The 20,649-nt window shown below is 46.4% G+C and overlaps 1 protein-coding gene across 3 annotated transcripts in view; it reads right to left on the reverse strand.

Annotated features, from left to right (window-relative positions):
• Positions 1-20,649, reverse strand: part of LSAMP (limbic system associated membrane protein) — a 1,014,682-nt gene that overhangs the window by 22,826 nt on the left and 971,207 nt on the right. For 2 of the 3 annotated variants that reach the window (XM_069785806.1, XM_069785805.1), the window contains 4 exons: positions 12,799-12,933; positions 8,869-8,989; positions 7,735-7,883; positions 1,544-1,579 (listed from right to left, as the gene is read on the reverse strand). In XM_069785806.1, coding sequence (XP_069641907.1) covers positions 1,544-1,579; positions 7,735-7,883; positions 8,869-8,989; positions 12,799-12,933 — 441 coding nt within the window. The remainder of the gene's footprint in view (positions 1-1,543; positions 1,580-7,734; positions 7,884-8,868; positions 8,990-12,798; positions 12,934-20,649) is intronic. The other variant, XM_069785807.1, reaches the window with a different exon arrangement.

Raw genomic sequence — 20,649 nt, forward strand, 5'->3', positions numbered from 1 at the left:
ACACTGCCTGCCTGTGGAATTTAAGGATATATAATAAAAATAATCATAAAAAGAAAGAGCCCTGGGTTTTCCATCAGACAAAAATATTTGTCATTGAAAATTCTGCTTAAAAAAAAGAACACCCAAAACCTTACAACCCAAACAGCCTCAGCAACTTTAATTTCATATCCAAGCACAAGTTTCATTTGCAGTACATACGATAATGGTGTTTAATTGGATTTATTTTTCCACACTAGGTTCCCAATGGCCTACTTTACTCCTTTTCTCAGCTCCTTGAATGTTATTTACAAATCACTCTCTGGGATTTAATTTTAATGGTAGCTTGATTTCTCTCCCCCCCCCCTTTTTTTGTAGGTACTTTTCTTTAATTGTATTTGTGGATTTGCCTTTTAAATAGGCAATTGTGACTACATCCTGAGCCTGAATAAGTTGCCAAGAGCAGAGCTTGATTTGAAAATGGCACAGTAGTTAAATGGAGCTGGTGTAACACCCAGCATTTATTGTTCTTTTCATGGGAGTACCTGCAGGTGCTTTACTTGGGCAGGTACTCTTCTGCAAAACAACATGGGACCTTAATAACACTCTACCCCAAAGCTCTGCGCAGACATTAACTATTTAGGCCTCTGAACATCCCATGAGTTGAGTGCATCTTCATCATATGGCGGTAAAACAAAGATACTAAGAAGCTCTAGGCCAAGATTTTTTTAAGTGAATACGGGGGCTGGCTGCCTTATTGTTGATTTCGTTTCAAACGCTGTAGCCTGCTTTCTGGAAGTGCCCAGTCTCTGCGCTTTTTCAGAATCTCAAGGTCACATCCAAGCCCCAAGTCTCATGCAGATGTTGGGGCCATGCTGCCTGGACCCGAGGCATGCTTGGGCAGCACGGAGACAGGAAAAATACTCAGACCCTGTTTTGCCTTCCTACCTTCTTCCCTTGGAATAAAGCAGACAGTAACACCTCACCATGCACCTCTTTTCGTGCTCTCTGCCTCAAATGCAGCACTACGTGACTGGCACACTTGGGCATATGTGACAGAGGAATGAGAAAACAAAGTGTTTCACCATGGATAGTCTGCACAACTAGAGTGAAAAAAAACCTCCTGGCAGAAATTTAATTTTTAGCTTCTCACTTGTCCCTTCCACCAGCTCTGCAAAATTTTAGGTCTGTTTATGCTTTTGATTCAAATCTGAACGTGTGGGCAAAGACAACTTAGGACAGGAATATATATTAGGAGTAGGTCTGCAGACAACTTGAACCTCACTGAAGACTGTCCAGACCTGGGTGAGGACACAATGTCATGGCTCAAAGCTTGGCTAAAGGTTGTTGCTCTTTACTTGATTGGCTTTTTGAAAAGGGGGGGGGAGGGGGGGGGAAGGATGAGGAAGGTGAGCAGAAGAGACCAAATGGCATGTAGACAAGAAAGGAAAGCCCTTATTTTCCTGTGTTTCTGAGCTGTTTTGCCCATCCCTAGCTCTGAACATTTGTCAAGATGATGGAGAATGACCCGGCTAAAGAGCTACTTCAACATAAAACATATACTGACCTGGAAAAGGATTGGGGAGTGTGGGTAAAACTCGTTCTAAGGGGGGAAAAAAAACAATAAGCAACATGCAGGAGAAAAGGACAAGCCACTTTTCACACCAAGCAAGCAGCAGATACAAACCTGATGGAGCTGTCCATCCCCAAATTAGATGAACTAGAGTAGGTTTCATATACAGAGCATTTTGCTAGTAACACACCTAATACTTATCAACATCCCCCGGGACTGGGAGTCAGAGAGAAGTCATTTGAAAAACTAAACAAATAATATCCACACAGCAAGAGGGATTAAGCACCTGCAGTGAAGGTAATTGGAGCTGATGGGCCGTATCTCCCCTCTGACTTTCAAGACCACTCGTGTCGTCACACTACAGCTCCTTTTAGCTACACCTCTGGCTGGAAGCTAGTCTTGGCAGAGAGGTGAGTTGTGGAAGTCCTCCATGGGTAGTTGCTGCCTCCCCAGAACCTCCTTCACAATGGATTTCTTGCCAGTGACAGGTCCCCTGAGGATCTCAGCATGGGAGCAGTCACCCTGGTGAATCCTCAAGGGCACTGTGGTTGTTTGGAGCTTTTGTCTTCTGAGGGGAACGGAGTTTTTGCAGACTCGTCACCCTCTAGTTTTACGCAGAGCCTGCTGTTTTGTTTACAGGGTTTTTACAATGAGTCCTCGTTATACGTCACAGCAGGACTTTGTTATACGTCACTGCTGGCTTCACGCTTTGCTTCTTCCACACAAGGATCTCAAAAGGATTGCACAGACACTGAGGGAAACTGTTGTCAGAGCCCTCAGTCTGAGGCTAACAGTAGCATTAATTCCATTTTACAGATCGTGCAGCTGATGCACAGAGCAAGGAAGCAATTTGCCCAAGGTCAAATGCCGAACTGTTGGCAGAGCCAGGCACCGAACCAAGAATACAAGCCCCCCAGGCCCGACCCTGATCGCTGGGACTCCTTTCCTTACCTCCAGAGCTCGGTGGATGCCTCGTACTGACTGAGACAAGTTCCTGCTCATGGACTGATCGGGAGGTAGACATTTAGCTGTAGAGATATGCCACTATGCAACAGCTGATAGGCTTGGGGCAATGAGTTGTTTCCTGGCTTACCTGTAAGGACAGTGCTAAGCCCACTGCTGACGGACATAGAGCTTGGCAGGATACATCAGTAGTCCACTACTCTTCTCTGATCAACCCAGGCCCAGCTATTTGGAGGCCAACGCTCTTTAGACAGCACCCTTGGTGCAAAGAGCTAGTTTCTGCCTCGCTGGAGCCCGTGGGGACATAGCAGGTCAGGCCCATCCCTGTGACACTGGCAGATCTCCTGCCCTCGTGGTGGTAATGGAGCTGTTTGAATCCACAGCAGGCACAGGGGAGATTGTCTCTTGCCTAGAAAATACGCAGCTAGCCTGGATCTCTGTGTTTATGTAGCAACAGGGGACTATTGTTCTGTGAAAGCAGGCTGTTATGCTGACATGACTTCCTTGTTATTTAGTTTGGTTAAATAACTCAACTCCCCTTTACCTTCTTCCCGCACAGCAGGCTGCAGACTACACAGCATAAGCAGTTAAAGCAAAGCACTACGGCCTCATTATCATGCTGCTTTCTATTCAAGGACTCTACCTCTGTTCCCCTCACCCGCTGCGTGCTGCCTTTATTGCTCCACCCTGCCTCATTAGCAGTGTCTCAGCCTTGCCCCATCTGGCTGTCACCCTAACCACCTTCCTCCTCTCCTGAGTCTCCCCGTTATTGACAGCCCCTGGGAAAACACAGGGTTTGCGCTAAGAGCCACTAAGAGAGATTTCAGCCACAGTTAGGCTCCAAACCCTAGCAGCAACCACCATAAGCAAATGCTCAGGTGCAACAAGGCGTGAGCAGAGTTAGGAGAAGGGGTGTAAGCGTGTGCAGGCAGCCAGCACTTGTGCCGAGGCTCCAACAAATAATGACAAGTTAGAGGCAAGTGCCAGCTCTTCTTAGGAACATGCCTCTTGCTGCGATCAAAACTGCTGGACTGTAATGATAACTCTACCTGAAGCCTCTCGAGAAGGCAGGGGTGGGATCGCGTCTGCTGCTGCTTCTAAATGGCATGGGCCTTGCCAGCTGCTGCTTCACCACCGTGTTTTCTTACTCCCCGAAGGGTGCGAAGGATGCAAACCGCAGAGGATGCGGCACGGGACCTGCTGAGGTGGCAGTCTCCTATAATTGAGACAATTTAGCCAGCAGGACTGCGTAAGTATGTGCGGCATTGCCCTGTTGTCTCCCGGTTTATCCTCCGGGATGGGCTAGCTCTGCGGGAGGCAGAAGCCAACTCATTTGGCAAAGCTTTCATTTCTTTTCTCTGCCTTGCTAGAATGCACCAGGTGCTGCACCTGCTTCTGTGTGCCTGTGGGGGTGAGTGTGCGCTTGCTTATACGTCGCAGAGCTGCATGTGTATGTATACGTACTCACGTACACATAAACCTATGTATCTATATGCTTGTTCAGCAGATGCATATGTGGCATATATACCCATTTACACTTCTGTGTAGCATGGCTTAAGATACAACTTGTGACTTTTACTCATAGCGCTTTTCATAGCACTCTGGTAGCTGAGTGCAATGAAAAGAAAACACATTCCCTCCCTCCTAGTACACTTAGGAAAAAAACCCTTTCCCTTCAGTTGCGGCACTACTTTTCACCTCTGTTGCTCTGTGACAGCAGCCCTGGCTTGGCCTCTCTGTCAGGTAATTTTCTCAGAGACCTGTGTTACTCCCCCTTTCCTAGGTCTCAGTATTTTGTGCTTGGAGTTTACAAACCCCGTTCCTAGGCTCTGCAGAACTGAATCAACCTACTGGCTCACTGATGCTGCAAAACATGGTCCTGCCTCCCAACTCCTCATATCCACAGATGTGCGATATGGCTTCCCCTCTTGCATGGGCTCTGGTGCTTGCTGAGCCCTTCCATGCACTCATTCAGCTCAGTACAACAAAAGAAAACGTTTGGGGTCCTTTTGGCGGGTGGGCAGTAAAGCTGCGTTACTTTTTCACCGGTTTAGCAGGTTGAACCGGCTCAGCAGGTTGTTCACCTAGTACCAGAATAAGGGAAAAAACAAAAGCGTGTGGCAGAGAGCGGGGTGAGCAAAAGGAGTGGGGAGGAAGGGATGGCAGCAAGCTATTACATCAGTTGTATCATCAAACTGTACCCGAGTACCCTCTCTGCAAACATATTCCATATTGCTGTTGGAGACAGGTTCCTGGGTAAGACAGACCTTTGGTATGGCCATTTTTATGTTGTTGTAAACTCAGTCTCCAGGAGTGAGAGGTATAAATCTCTCCACCTACAGCAGGCAATCCTGCAGCCACGTCCTTTAAGGAAGATCGCTAGCTATCTATTCATACAGCTCAAGGGAGCTGCTTTTGTATTTTAATGCATCTTCTATCTATGGCATTGACAACTAAGGCACTCGGTCTCTCCGAGAGTTTTTCAATGCTGGCTGAGATTTCCTGGAATGGTAGTCACCCATTTTTCTCTATTGCTAAACTGTTCTTTCACATCATTTTGCAAGCTCCCCTTCTGCCCTCCACCTATGGCAAAGCTGCCAGTGCCTCATTATTAACTCTCTGGTTGTTTCTTCACTCCTGGCTGCCATTCTTTTTTGTGCTGCAATGGGACACTGAGGAACCATTGCTGTATCTGCCTCCCTAATGGGATGTTGCCCTACAGTGAGCTTGTTCTCTATTTAAAAAAGAAATAAAATCTCTGATTCTGGGGATGAAAACCACTCCCAAGTATTTGAGTATCTATCTGCTGTACCACACAAAAACTTGGCACTGCTTTATTTTTCTGCCTGGGTGTGTGGCTGGGAGTGTACATTACCTGTTATTTCAGCTACTGTGTGACAACTACAGCATTTTTTTCACCCGGGCTTGTAGGATTTTTCAGCTGCTCTCTTTATCTTTGTGAGTCTGGATACTTTTCACTTATTTCCTCCCTGATTTCTTAACCTTAGAAATACCAGCTGTAGTCTGCCTGACTTTATTTTTTTTCTCTCTCTCTTTCTCTCTTCCACATGAACTAGAAGAAGAACAGAGATTTCCTGAAACAATATGAAGCAATTGCACACTGAAGAAATACAGATTAACTAGGCAACAAAAATGAAAGTTAGAAACAGTCTGCTGAAAATCACCGAATCTCTCTTAGCTCCTGCACCTCCATTCTTCTGGCTCTTGTGAAGCTCTCTAGCATTTTCCAGCATAAATAGGCCTTCAATTTCTAAGGTAAAAATGATAAACAAAATCCAACAACTTGAAAGAAGGAAAGTTTTCTTCATACATAAAAAGGAGGCTAAAATAGGACCCTTGCTGTTGCAAGTCATCTTTAATAGCTGCCACATTTCCTCCTGGAATAGTTAATGGCAACTTCGCAAGATCTCCCCGGGTCTCTTACAGGTTCTGCCACTCATTTTACGACCATGGGTAAACCATTTCTTCACTCTGTACCTTAGTTTCCTGCTGAAAAATGGTGCTAATAACACACACCCATTTCTAAATAACTTGTGATGTTAAAATATTCATTGCTAGCAAGTCCTTTGAGATCCTTTAAGGTGAAGTTCTGAACTCATGCAAAATGCTTTTCTAGCAAAACCAACCCCCCAGCTAAAATCACGTGTGCATACATACATTATTGAATTTCATCTTATATTTTGTTTCAGTGATGCATTCCCGCTCATCTGTGTAACAGGAACCAACAGAGAGGGCCAAATTTAGAATTCAGCCACAAATAATGGATTCTAAACTTAGCATTATATTAATATCAGCAAGAACAAATCTGGAGTATTTGAAAATTGTGTTCCAGATTGCTGCCTGAGGATTTTTTTTTTGAATCTCATGACAGTCACAAGACCAGGGTGGGTGAAAAGACTTTCAAAGTAGAAATTTGCTTTGTGTGCTGCAATGCTACAGGAAATCAAATATATGTTCTTTTACGATAATATCTGTTCTTTAGAAAAAAACTTTAGAAAAAAATGAATACATCCAAATGTTGCAAAAATTCAAACTGCCATGAAATAAATCCAGAGGTGGTGAAGAAAGAATGCCAATGGATTTACCCTTTTGCACTACATCTGTTAAAAAGTAACCAAACCAAAACATTGTTTTTCTGAGGGTTTGATTAATCTGACCACACGTAGCAGAACCTAGACTAAACTCCGTCCCATACTGAGACTGCTTTACACAGCTTATCTTTTTTTCTATTTAAAAGACCATGCAGGTCACAGCCTGAGTGTTTTAATTCAGTTTGGGGCTGTCACAGGAATACAGCCCTAAGTCACTTTTGTGTTTATGTGTCCATTGATGTGAGCGGGTCATTCTGTTGCAGTCTGTTTCTGGTGGCAATAACAACGTGTGGTCCAAGTCGAGCCCAAGTTTTGGACCTGGAATTGGGAACTGCATTTTGAATAAGCCACAGTTTGTACATGTGCGTGGATGGTAGATGAGGGGCAGGGGCTCTGTTCAGGGTCAGGTTTGAATCAACTGCAAAATTTGGAACCAGCAGGTAACTCTGCTCTAGAGTTTGGTCTAGTCCCAACTTCTGTCTGTTTACACTTACTATGACAAATTCAGTAATTGAAAGGTAGCAGAATGAGATCCAAGGAATTTTATTCCATATTTCATCTGCTGATTACCTTTTCCCCCACATTCCCTATGGTATGCCCCTTTAAATCATTCTGTCTTTCCCTACTTCTTTCCCTTCCATTTTCAAACTCATTTCTCTTTTTCTTGACTCTCTCTTGTTCTCCTCAGGCTCGGTGGCTAGTTCTCTCCATCTCTCTGAATTACTTGTCATTTCTCAGCTGTCACGGACCCTCTGAGCCCTGGCCTTCTGTCTCCTTATTAAAAGGGCTGTCATTCTAAAGGGTTTTTTGTTTCCAGCTTTAAAACAAACATGCTTTTATTATTTTAACAAAATCTGACGTCGGCAAAGAAAGTCAATCAAAGGGCTTGACTGTAAACTTTTTAATTTGGCTGTGTTTGTGTTTCACGGGACGTATGAACACGTAGGTATCTGAAGCAGAGTGCTGAAAGCCAGTTTATGGCTGGAGGTTTGGGGGGCGGTGGGGGTGGCAAGTGGATGCTTTCCTGAGTTTTGGTCACTGTGTGCTTCCTACACAGCCTGGTCCTTGTGAGAGCGATCTGGACCTCCCTTTCCCCTCTCCCATACTTACTGTAAAGGTATAGGCTGGCATTTGTGACTCCCAGCTTGTTGGCAGCCACGCAGGTGTAGTTCCCGTAGTGTTCCTCAGTGACGTTGGCCACCATCAGCAGAGACTGGCTTCCCGTGCTCTTTATCTCCAGACCGTTAGCACTGTTTATCCTGGGAAGACAGGAGAAGAGGTGTGTAGTGCAACGGCAGTTGTGTTTTGGGAAGGAAATCACTGCCCAGCAAGCAGTAAACCAAAGTCATTCAGCCCAGCTAGCAGGTGAGGATGGAGGGAGGCACGAAGGAGACGTGAGAAGAAAGAGACCAAAGAAGGCATTGATGGAAAGCAGGAGCAGGGAATGAAAGGAAGAAGGAGCGCAGTGGGGTGAAATGCCACGAGTAAAGCAGTGGAGAAGCAACAAAAGCCAAGGGAAAGGCAGGAAGCCTTCACCCAGCACCGACTAACACTTGGAAATAAACACACCACGGCCAGTTGAGGGCTAGTCCGTACTTGAACAAAAGGGTTTTAGTGAAACACACCAATTCATGTGTTCCAGTATGTGCATATGCCAAAGCTGAGTCACCCATGAGTCTGTGCACATGGGTCAGGTTAAAAACCAGGATAGTAACACAACCTTCTTAATGCCAGGTAAATGCTCAGGTGTAAGGGACAGATCCTTTTTCTCTTCTCATTTTCTCTCTTATGCAAATCTGGGTGGCTCAGGTCACACAGATGGGGGAATCTTACACCTCAGCAACTCCTTCCCCTAGATGAGAGCACCTGGAGTGGCATTACCTACCTGGTGACTAACACTGCCTATTTTTTTTGTCTGTATCATGGGCTATTTAATGCATGAACATCATCAGGAAGAAAGCACTATTGATGTCTTAACTGTGTATTGGCCCGTAATTGACTTAAAGGCAAGAGCTCCATCCTTTGCACTTTCTTCAGCACCCCCAGCGCAGAGAGGGACTGCCTCCTCCAGCCCTGACCGTGCTGGCTCTGCCGAGTCTGATGGGACCATCATGACTTATGTGGATTGTGAAGAGTAATTTGTTTGAGGAGAAGAGTTGGGGAGGACAATAAGTGATTCTCCAAGGATCCTCTATTGAGTGGACTGAAAAGGAAAGGAGGGAAGAGGCGAGCTAAAGGTCTTACCTGGTATCATCTCTGTACCACTCGAAATCAGGCGTGGGGACCGCTGACGCCTCGCACCGGAGTAAGGCTTGTCGTCCCGTGGCCGCTTCATTGCTCTTGGACTCTGTGATGGTGGGAGGGTCTGCAGGAACGAAACACATGGTCACTTCACGCACTTCCAGGTGGAACGATACAGTGAAACTATGTCAGGGCTGGTTTCCTCATGCAAACCATTCGGGTCGGTGGAGGCCCACAACTCCTTCTGGCTGTGGCACACGCTCCCCCCTGCTCCTCTGGAGAATAACACCTGCTCTTTGAACTCTCCCTAATATACCGCGTTAGCATCACGCGTGCTTCTCTTCAGCAACACTGAATAAAGTTCTGTCATAAATGCATAGGCATACACAGGCAGAGCTAAGGTTAATGATGGACTTCTGTAATTTATGAATATTTACCTGTGGATCTCTAGTGCACATGGGCTCATCAGGGAGAAGAAGATGAGAGAAAGACTTCATTAAGGGTAAAGGATGACAGCAAAAGTAAAAGGAATAAAGGAGGAATTTAATACTAGCATGAATTTTTTTTTCCATATAACCTCTGTGTCTAATGTCAAAACTATAATAAGAAAGGAAAGGACTGAGGCAACATGTCTGAAACAGAAATACATTCACGGCTTAAAAGGGAAGAGCTCCAGCAGGAGCTGTGGGTGAAACTTTGAGAGCCAGACCACTTGTTGAGACGCTTCCCTTAGGTGTCTAAGGTGACAAATCCTGCCCAAACCTTCCTGGACATCATGTTTTGTCACAGGCTCCAAGCGGGCTTGCTCGGGATTGCTCTGCATGAAGCTTGCCCTCAGCCCAGCATGGTGCTCCCACCTCTGCTTACTTTGAAGCTTGAGAGTTGTGCCAAGGGCAAAGAAAACTTGGGAACCATATCGGTGTGCTCCGCTGGAGCTAGGTCTTAGTGCTGGCTGGGTGCCGAGTAGGGTAGGCACCGGCATCTTCAATCCCAGCCCCATGTTCAAAATGTGAAGTGACAAGCTTTACATGTTATAAGGCAGAATTATTTCCACCTGGCTGCTGAGAGGGATCAGGGAATAAGTGCCTTGTGTCTCATCACTAATACTTGCATACCCTGAGATTACGGGGCTGCAACTCAGGCAGCTACTTTGCCGAAACTCAAGTTACCACAAAGCACGCTCTGTGTGTACAGAGTACAGCTCCGCCGTCTGTATCCGTCCCAGCACTGAAAGGCCAAAAAAAGAATCAAAATGGATTGTGTCAGTCAAAGAAAAAAATAATTCTGTCTGGAAAATGAATGGAAAGAAGTTTGTTTGTGAACACATTAGCCATCTCAATGTGATCCCTTTCCTGACCTTAATCGGGATTTTATGCAGGGCTTTAGGGATATTGCAGTGCGCCCTCTAACATCATAAATATTAATAAGTGTACATAAATAGGATCCTACATTCAAAGGCTGCGGGTTCACGTAAATATTTTAATTTGGAAAGGAGGAGGGGTAATAAAAGGATAGTGAAGGTGATTTTTTAAGCATCCTTCTTCGATTTTCTGGTTCGAGCAGTATATCTTCTTGCTGCCTGCAGCGAGACAAACTTTTTCCATTTCACTTCATCCAGTACAAGAGGTGAGTCACAAAATGAACAAGCACCTTTCTATGGGCCTAGAAAATGGCCTTGGCAGGCGTGTGCTCCCCGGGCTGCTGCCAGCCCCCCGCTCTGAGCCATCCCTGCCTTAGCCACCCTCCTCTGCTTTTTAAAGGACAGAGCCCAGAGGGGCGGCCAGCCCGCTGTACTCAGAAAGCAGCCGCTTTATGTTTAGCTGTTTTGCTGCTGGGAAAGCCAGGAGTGGGTTCCCTTTAGCTGTTTGCCCCCCCCCACTCTTCCCCAGGCCTCAGTTTCCCTGTCTGTGATGTGCAAGGGCCATTACTCGGGAAGCCTGAAGGTGGTAGTGTGAGACCAAAGCAAGGCGAGGATGCTCTCTCCTGCAGTCCGGGCTGACAAGCTACGTGCTCCACAGCATCAGCGGATGATAAGTGATGGCCAGGAAGCTCCCGAGGTTGGGCAGGTCCCATTTTTCAAACTTACTGTAGTTTTCCCACTTTCTGCTGCTTGTGGTGTAGTTTAAGGAAGCAAGATAAGGAAAGATGTATGCAAATGTCTAGCTGTCATTCCCCAAACAGGACTGATTTTTTTTCCTGTGCATGGCCCTCATAACCTCTTAGATTTTTTCCCTTTGTTTCAAAAAAAAAAAAAAAGATCTGTCCCTAAGGAATTTATAAGTTGCTTGCATTACAAATTAGGCCACATAATAATATTACAGTACTCTTATCACATTACATTTTTATACATTCCGACAGTAAAAATGTTTAAGATCTTACTGTAGCATAGTTATTATGAGTTGAAACTAAGTCAAAACCAAACATTCTGACTTTATACAAACAATCTGTTTCAACCATGTTAAAAGCATCACTGAAATTATGTCTCACAGAAATATTTGAAAATATTAATTGGTTCTTATGGAATGTCTCGGGTTTATAAACTCAGCTGTTTTTGACAGGAAAAAACCCTCAACAGTTTTACTGCAGAAAATCTGCTACTGCAGTTTCACATTAATGCTAAATTTGGCCCATAAAGCAGCTGGTATTAAACCACTGCCACCCAATTTCTCAGAGAATTATAAAGAAGTCTGTGGATTCTGAAGATGCTGCAGGGAGCCTATAACCTTGACTTCTAAGCAAGACAGACAAGTTGATCTGATGTGATGGCCCAAAGGGAAAGAAAGAGACAAAGAGCAAGAATGGTATTAAAAGGTGCTAAAATCACCTGTGGTGGCAAATTAGACTGGGATGGGCTGAAGCACTTGCTGCCGTCAGCTCTCTGCCCTAACCCACTCCTTGAGGGTGCTATCCGTGAATCGAAGCCGTGCGTATGCACCCTGAAACATGTCTGTAACCATCTCCAGTTTCAGGTTAAGTTAATATTCTGGTGCGTAAACTGAAGAAGGTCAGGAGAGGATATACCTCCCATTCATCCATCCCTGCTGCAGAGGTATTAGCTTCCAAGCAAGGAAACAGAGCGGGTAGATGGGGATATTCACTTTAAATCACTCCAGTGCCAAATACGAGCCATACAAATATGGAGGTGGACATATACACATGTCGGATTATAAAAGTAAGAGCAGTCTGAAATATCTTGTGTAACTGTGAGAGGAGCACGCCAGCAGAGCGAAGCGGACATTTGTCTAAGCACGTATGGGCGATGGGATCCATGCCCCACTCATACAGTCGTGGATGTAAGCCCCATGGCCAACTGTGTCTCTCGGTGTTTTTAGGTGGATTGCCGTATCCTTTGGTATGGCCCCTTTCCGTACTGCATTGGTGCACAGAGGGTCTCTTTAAGAGGGCTTTACACTAATGACCTGAAATCAGCATAAAAGTCAAGTTTTTGCACCCTCTCATTAACACGTGCCTCTACCGCACGTCCCCCAGGCCCCTGGGCTGTGATACCCACGTAGGCACTGCTGAGATGGCTGGGTGCAGGCAGGCGTGTGTTTGCTCTGAGCCGGCTGAACCCTCCCTTATCTCTCCTTGCTGCCTTGCTGAAGCTTCTCTTCACGCTACTGTTCTCCCGAATATCAATGAGTGAAAACAAGGCATAGCCAGTGTTTCTGAGGGGAGAGATGGGAGCAACTCACAGCTCCTCTCTTTTCTCTCTCTCTTTCTTTTTTTTTCTCTTTTCTTATGTATTACCAGGTTTAAAGCACAAACTATACCCTATGATAAGTGTCTGATTGCAGATAGTCACCTCAGCGTCTCCCCCCCATTACAGATGACATACTATAAACCAGAAAGGCTTCTCTATTTATCCTAAAGTCACCCCTGCCTGTGGGCAAAACTCTTCCCGTTGACCTGCTCCAGTTGCAATGTACTCACAGTTCACAGTGACCCGGACTTGCTTGACGTCTGCTGAAGCAACCTCGTTGGCAGCTTTGCATTCGTACTTGCCCGATTGCTCTCGCGTGATCCCTAGGATCTCCAGATACTCTTCCTCGCCTTCAAACTCTCTGCCTGGTGGGACAGAAAAATACAGATGGTGGCTCTGTTAGGCATTCAGATTTGGGAAGCATTCCGCTTAATTGCTATGGAGGAACGATCACAACAGGGATTCTGCAAATAAACAACAGTCATGAGCGATTTTAAAGTATTTCAGAAGTCATATCAGCAAGATACTAGCCTTTTATTCAGTTACGGAAAACCTGGGTTCTGAAAATCTGGAAGGAAGCATACAAGCAGTACCAAAGCATTGCATCTCACAGGCTGTCCAGGCCAAGAAGCAGAATCTCTACCACATGAGACCGGAGTAGGTTCACTGGTGTGGTGGCTGAGTACCAGGGCAGGTGAGTCGGCCTGTGGCCGATGGGCTGGTTCAGGGCTAGCCGGGTCCTCAGATGCGGCGGTGTATTGTCAGCACCCTTTTCTCCACTGCAAAACTGTGAAAAATGTCTTTCTGACTCTCAGAGCAACCACCACCCTGAAGTGCCATCGATCAGATCGAGCTACCATTAAACACGGCCAAACTGAGAGAAACAAAGTGTAATTTGATCCGCAGAGACCAATAATCATCACGAATCCCTGATCTACTGTACATACAAAATGACATATTTAAACCGTGCTGCCTCGCTAACACAGTTTTGAAAGCAGTGACTTGAGCGTCGGGGTTACAGCCGGGGGCAGGAATCAGGGGAGGTCTGTGGCCTTGCTTTTAATTCACTGTATGACCTTGGGTGAGTCACTCCCTTGCTCTCCCTCTGTGAACTGCGGCTAATAGCCCCCCTCTTCATCACCTCCTGGTCAGGGAAGGGCGGGGAGGTTAACCCCGGTAAAAAACACATTAGAATCGTTAGATGAAAGGTGCCAGGGAAGCATGAAATATTAGGATCGGTATATCTACCCTATTCCTTCAGAAAGCAAAGTAAGGCTCCTCCTGGAAAGAATCTGAACCGCACTGGCAGCAGTGTAAAGGGAGATGCTTCCCTTCTCCGAGAGGGCTGCAAGCACTGGTCTGCAGCATGCAAAGCCACAAGCCCCAGCTGAGTGCCTGTTTGTGTTTAGAGAAAGCATCCCCCAACCCTCAAAGGGTAAAAGACAGATTTCAAAAAAAAAAAAGGTCAGCCCACAAGGGGTCCCATTCAGGTTCCTCAGAGAGCGGTCAGATTTTCCAAAGCAACTCTCTGCCCAGAAGACATTTTCTGCTCAATAGGTGCCAAGCACTTCTGAAACCCTGCCCACTTCACGTAGAGCGCTTAAGAGTTGTTTGATGGAGTTCAGATAGCGCCTGCGAGGACGGGGCTGTTGTCCTTGGCCCTGCGGCACTGCGTGAAAGCCGTGGGTAAGCCCTGTCTCTGGAGCTAAAGTTCCCGTGGAACGACCTGCGATGGATCCCACCACATGGGCACAGGCTAGCTGCAGCGTGTTGGCCGGGTCGGGCCGGCCGCTCACTCTGGCAATGCCAGCTGCGTGCGTTTCCCTTCTGCATCAGAGACAGGGACTTCAGCGACTTCAAAATCTGCTTAGAACTCTGTCCCTCGCTTGATTATTTTTGCCTTTTCTATTTTTTTTCCCAGGCAATTTTCAGAACCATTCTAGGGAAAAACCACCCCCCGTCATGGAGACTCAGCGTGAAAACAGCAGTGTACCTATTAAACTCATGTAAAGACAAGGTTTCCCCTCTCTTTCAGCGGGGCTAACCAGCAGTCCCTTTTCCAGCTCCTACCAGATGTTCAGGTGAGCCGAAGTCTCATTGCTATGTCTAAAACTTACAACTGCTTTGAGGCAGGTTTTCGCATCCCCTAACAATCTGCTGAAGGGCCTTACCGCCTGGCAGCAGTGTATTTGACAAGGTAGGGAGGCAAAGTTGGCTCCTGCTGCCCACCCAGTGCCCCGGGACGCGGCTTTCAATCCTCTGCTGTGTACTGGGGCTGCTGCTATGGAGAGTCAGTGGAGAAGGAAGCTGGGTGGGATTTTTAAAAGGTACTTTATGGCTGTAACTCACTCATGTTAGGGAACCTTAGCCCCTGTAGGACCAGAGTTAGGTCAGTCATAGTACTGGAAGGGACTTCAGTCGCCACCTAGCCCACTCCACAGCTTCAAGGCAGGACACATGGGTCATGTCAGGGAGACAGCCGTCCTCGGCCCTCCAGCGGCACAGACTCTGCAGCCGCTCCAGATGATCTGTTCCTGTGCTTCGCTGTCCTTACCACTGGAGCAGTTTCCCTGAAGTTTGACCTGAGTCTCCCTTGCTGCAATTTAAAGCTATTATTTTTGTCTTAGCCACTATAGACAAAAAGAACAAATCATTCCTTCCTTCCCTGCAATAGCCTTTTATCAACTTTTAAATCACTTACATTCCTCCTCAGTTGTCATCTTTTTTTTTTTTTTTTTTTTTTCCTGGCTGAACGTTGCCAGGGTCTTTCAACCTTCCTGTGTAGGTGAGGTTTTTTTTTCAGACCCTTGATCATTCTTGTTCTTCCCTTTTAGACCTCTCTGACAAGTTCACATTTTTCTGGAAGTGCAATACCCCAAACCGAACACAGCATTTCAGATGAGGTGTTACCATGGCTGAACACAGATGAAGGATTGCATCGCAACTTCTGCACCGTGCTGCTGTCTGTACAGCCAATACGTTGTTTGTGTTTTTGCCACAGCGTGATTCATTTTTGGTTGGGAACTCTTTTAATTCCCCGATCTTCTTATCACATACTGCTACCTGCTAATAAGGCTCTTTGAAAATCCCACCCTCAATTTGAGCTGACAACCAACACTCCCCTCCTTTCACAGCAGCACTCCCAGTTGGTAGGTCAGCCAGTTGACTGGAAAGTTAATCAGACATCAGGGAAAGACTCACAAAGAAAAGGTTAAAACGTAATTTGCCTCTGCTTTGCAAATCATTTGCTCTGCAATTCTGCCTTGTTTATACACAGGGTTCATTCCAAGTGGGACTTGCTTCTCCTGCAATTTGCCCTTGTCAGAAGACTGTCACCGTAATGAAAAGAGGGTTGAGGGTGACTTAACCAGCTCTAATGGAGTGGCACCCTCATTAAGGGTGCTGTTAAGTCTGTCTGTCAGAGAACCACATCAATGGAGCTCCAAAGTATCCTAAAAGGGTACATACTTTCCCAAGGGAAGATGTTTTTCAGCTTCTCCCCTGCATACATACATGCACTTAAAGTCTAAACCGTGTACCATGTCCAGCAGGAGAGCTTTCACAGCTACACACAACCCCTTCCCAAGACACGATGAGCCGCTGGTTTGCCCAGCCGGAGCTCCCGGGGAATGGCTGAGAGCAGGGACTTCTCTTTTAAAGGGCATGCCAAAGACATCCGTAGGCCTATTCAGCTCCTTGTTCCCCTGCTCCAGGACACAGATACGAGCATAACACTTCAGGGAAAGTTTCTGTGACGGTCTCTTGCTGAAATAGTGGTAGCACTGTTCTTGTCCCTGCACTGGTAACCTGTTTCAACCCTGGGCATCAACATTTTGCTACAAGAACTCAGCTACTCTCACTTGCAAGACAGACCCTTTTGCTTACAGCCCTGTCCCCTCTAAAAGTATGCTAACAATTTCTAACAAAAAGCATTTATATAAAAGTGAGGTGTCATAGTACAGATCAGGGAGAGGAAAGATGTATCACAGTGTGTTAGAAAAATGTCAGGTTGTGATATCTTGCACAGAGCTGTAGAGATGTTTTCACTAATTCACCTTGGCAGCCAGATTAGGTGAGTCATATTAACTCTAACCTCTAAGGCAAAAGGGGGGGAGCAGGAACAAAGCTTTACACACCGAGCCAATTTACAAATGTTTCCGTGCTGGAGCCAGCTTCGGCAGGGAGCTGATGGTTGTCACTATGCAGTTTATTGAAGTGGGGAGGGAGAAGGCTTGGACAGTGCTCTTTGGTACCAATAATGACAAACATATTCTATTAGGTGAAGAGAGGGACTGCCAGCTCCTGGCAAGCAAGCCACTCCATTCCCATTAAGAGAAGACGTTTGCCTTGAGCATGTTATCCAGGGATGAAATCCTGACCCTGCTGCCAAACCTTCCTTGCCGACAAGGGTTATCCCCTGGCTGTTTTGTCTGGTTCAGTACAACCCCTTCCCAGTGAGGGCCCTTCCAGGTTTCCCTGGGGGGGATGACTCCACATGCAGTGCAGCTCTTCTCATCCCAAAGCATCCCTTCCCATGACTCCAGGCAACCGTCTTCCCTGAAGGTTTTTTTTGCCTTTCACACGTTCATAGTTAGCTTGGTTTGTTGCTGCAGCCCCGTTAAACACCGTCGTGCCAAGCTGTAGCTCCTTAACTCTGTCCCAGTAAATGAGAAAGAGGAGCTTTCTGCTCTGGAGGCTGGAGATAGAGAGTATGAGCCTGGGAGGCTTGACAATCAAACCAACAGGGAACGACCCCGAGCAGAGTGAGCCAGGCATCTGCCGCGGCTCGGAGCTGGCAGAGCCCTTTTTGCAGAGGGATCTGCAGCAGGCGGCTTTGATGTGTGCAGGAGGAAGGCTTTGAAGGCCCGCTTGCCTCAGCCACATTTCCTATCCCCTGCCTTCCTAATTGGACCCAGTAAAGTAAATAATGAACCCAAACAGCAAACCTGCTCGGCAATGCTAGCCCGCTGGCGAGAAGCCCCGCTCTCCCCCCACCCTTTGGAGATAGCCTTGTACAACCCCATGGGCTCTGCATATTGTCTCCTGTTGACGTGCACACCTGCCTGTGCCCTCATATATATATATGAGATATCTATATAACACATATATATCATCTTCTGTGTTTTATCTATTATGTATTTTAAATATTTATATACACATAAATCCCACTGCGTGTGCAGAAATGCAGACTTACACCCTCCCCACGTATTTATGGGTCCTTCCCACCTCCACCCAAATGGCCCCTTGCACTGCCACGCACCATCACTCTTTCCTCAAAGGCTAAACTCTTCCTTTCCAGAATTGACGCACGCTCAGAAGAAACCCCACCTGTACTGCGTGCAGACAGCTCTTTCAGGTAGTCAAGGGACCAGCGATGCCTTCAGCCACGTGCTCTACCAGAGAGGTCTTTCCCGTCATGCCCTAGTTCCTTACATCTCCAAAGGAGAAGCTAGTCTGCAGAGGCAGCAGCCACATTTTGCTCCGTCCTCTCCTGTTTGTGCATCCAACACTTGGCTCCTGCTCGTGCAGAATCTTACTTTAGCTGTCTTTTTTTGTTTTTAATACTGTTGTGGTCTTAAACTAAACTGAAATTCAGACCCACTGAAAGTTATCTGTTTGCATTTGGTATGTGGAGAAAGAGCTCAGATATCCTGCTTCTATGTTTGTTTTCCTTCCAAGCCTCTTTGTAGTTGCGAAGAGGGGAGAGCAGAAGGGGTTATGCATCTTTGTTGGGCCCTCCTCTGCCTAAAACAAGATGCAAGGAGATAAAAAAGATTGCAAATCAATAAATGCCATTTGAAGTCTTTTTGTGTGTAGCAACTTCCAATGCTGAACGGCAGTTTTTGTTCTCTCTGCCCTCTCCATTTATTGTTTAAGGTTTTGCTCACCTAACTTTCCTCCTTCCTTCCTGCACCTTACATTCCCTAGGAACAGGCTTCTGAAAGACAAAAATAGCTAAGGGAGCCTTTGACATAACTTTTTTGTTTTACTTCCAGCTGGGATTGTTTTGTTTTGTTTTGTTTTTTAAATTCAGAACTTTGAAGTTTTCGTCTATCAGTCTCTGTCTCCTCAGCCATCAGAGATTCCAATGAGCTTGGCATTTTTTTTCTGTCCCTTAGTTGAAGAGGCTTGTTTTTAGCAAAAAGATCAGTGGAGAGCAGCAGATGGTGGATGAGCAAAGGGACAGCTAGTGCTACAATGCTACAGTGAGGAGGGAAGGCAGAAAAACTAGCGTGGCATGGGAAGTGGTGAAAATGGGGAGAGCTTGAGAGCGAGAGAGAAACAGATGGAGAAAAAACAGAGGGGGAATGAAGAGAGGGACAGTGGCTGAGAGAGAAATGCAAACAAAGTGAGATTCTTTGGTGACTGAGAAAAAGAGAGCATGGTAGTCAGCTACTGACAAAGAGAAACAAACTGAGACAGAGCGAGTGAGGAAGACGGGAGGCGAGACAGTGGCAAACAGAGAGATGTACGGCATGGAGAGAGGCACAGACATCCCTTCTGTAAAGGGAGCCATGAAATAACAACTGCCAGAGGGACGGGAACAGAGGGGTCACATGTAGTAAGGCAGTAATTACTCTGTTTAAGCAGCAAGGCACAGCAGGGTATTTATTGTTTAAGCTGGCCTCATGCCTCCCATGCCCTTAGGTCTGTAGCTATTACACATAAACCAAAAAACTAGTGCAGTGCCAGGGAGGGCTCTGGCCTGGCTCTGGCTTCATGAATGAGAATGAGTCAGATCAGGAGGAAACACTCTGGCATGGCTTCCCCTGGCGTTCACGGGACCTTGCTCGTCAGCAATCGCGTTTTCTCCTTACATGCAAAGCTGGCTGGATGCCTCCTGAGCCAAGGACGGTGCCCGAGGAGCTCCCCGGCTGGGGCAGCAGCAGCACCTGCTGGCACGGCCGGGGTTAAGAAAGCCTGCGGTTTTCATCGGGACTTTCTCCCCACACCCCACGCATCTAGCATGCAAATCAAACCTTCCAGGTTAAGAGCAGCCTCCCCAGACTGAACGATGTCTCCGTGCTCTCTCTCGAGGGACAGCGCTGACCAAACCCAGCGGGAGAGACCACTTGGGATGACTCGCCGTCGCTGACGTCTCTGCTCAGGAGCTGGAAGCCGAGAGCTGACAGCTCGGACGCAGCTTGCATCCCGGCCGTGGGTGCCTGTCAGTGGGGGCTGCCTGCTTGAAGCAGCCGCAGCAGGTCTGCTGCTTCTCTGAATTTCCACTCCCTCTTCACTCCTATTCATACATGACCACTAAAGGTCATCACACAGAACCCGGAGCGTGGGCACGGAGCTGGTGTGCAATATACCACTGCTTCTCAGCAACTGACCAGATTTTCCATTCAAAATCCACACGTGAACACAAGAAAGAAAGGGAACCGCCCCCTGAAAAAAAATCCAGCCCTGCTTCAGGTCAAAGCCTTCTGTTTGACCAGTGGTTTTCTTCTGCTCTTTGCTGAACCAGAAGAAGGAATTAATGTTCTGCCTCAACTTGAGATAGAATTAAAAAAAAAAAAAAAAGATTTCACGTCAAAGAAAATGATTTTTTTTTTTTTACTTTTTTTCAAAATTACTTACTGAATTTTACCCAAATTTGCGAACACTTTTTTAATGAACACAAACAGCATTTTTGGACAGATGAAGTGCTCTTGAGCAAAACTTGGCTGTGATGCCAATGTGCAAAGTAAATTATGAACCATGAGGTAAATTAAGTCATCTAATGTCACAGCTACAATATTATACTCCCTAAATGTTGCATGCTGCAACGTGAGTTGTCATGACTATGCTACCAAACATCAAGCCTTAATTCTACTGCCAAGAAAATGACAGATAAACATGAACAAACCAGTAGTTGCACAGTTTCTGCATCCCCAAATCTCTGCCTGGTGCCTTTTGGAGGTTACTTTACAACAACATTGAGGCAGAAGACGTCAGCAGCTAGATGAATCACTGAGATGACACCAGATCTTTGCGTGTCTTAAGAAGACAGGAGTTGGTAAGTCCTCAGGGCTGAGGGGACCATGCTGGAGCAGCTTATAAAATGGAGTTTGACAACAGGAGGTCCGAGAAGGAAT

Source organism: Haliaeetus albicilla, chromosome 6 (genome assembly GCF_947461875.1).
Source record: "Haliaeetus albicilla chromosome 6, bHalAlb1.1, whole genome shotgun sequence".
In the NCBI taxonomy this organism is placed as follows: Eukaryota; Metazoa; Chordata; class Aves; order Accipitriformes; family Accipitridae; genus Haliaeetus; species Haliaeetus albicilla.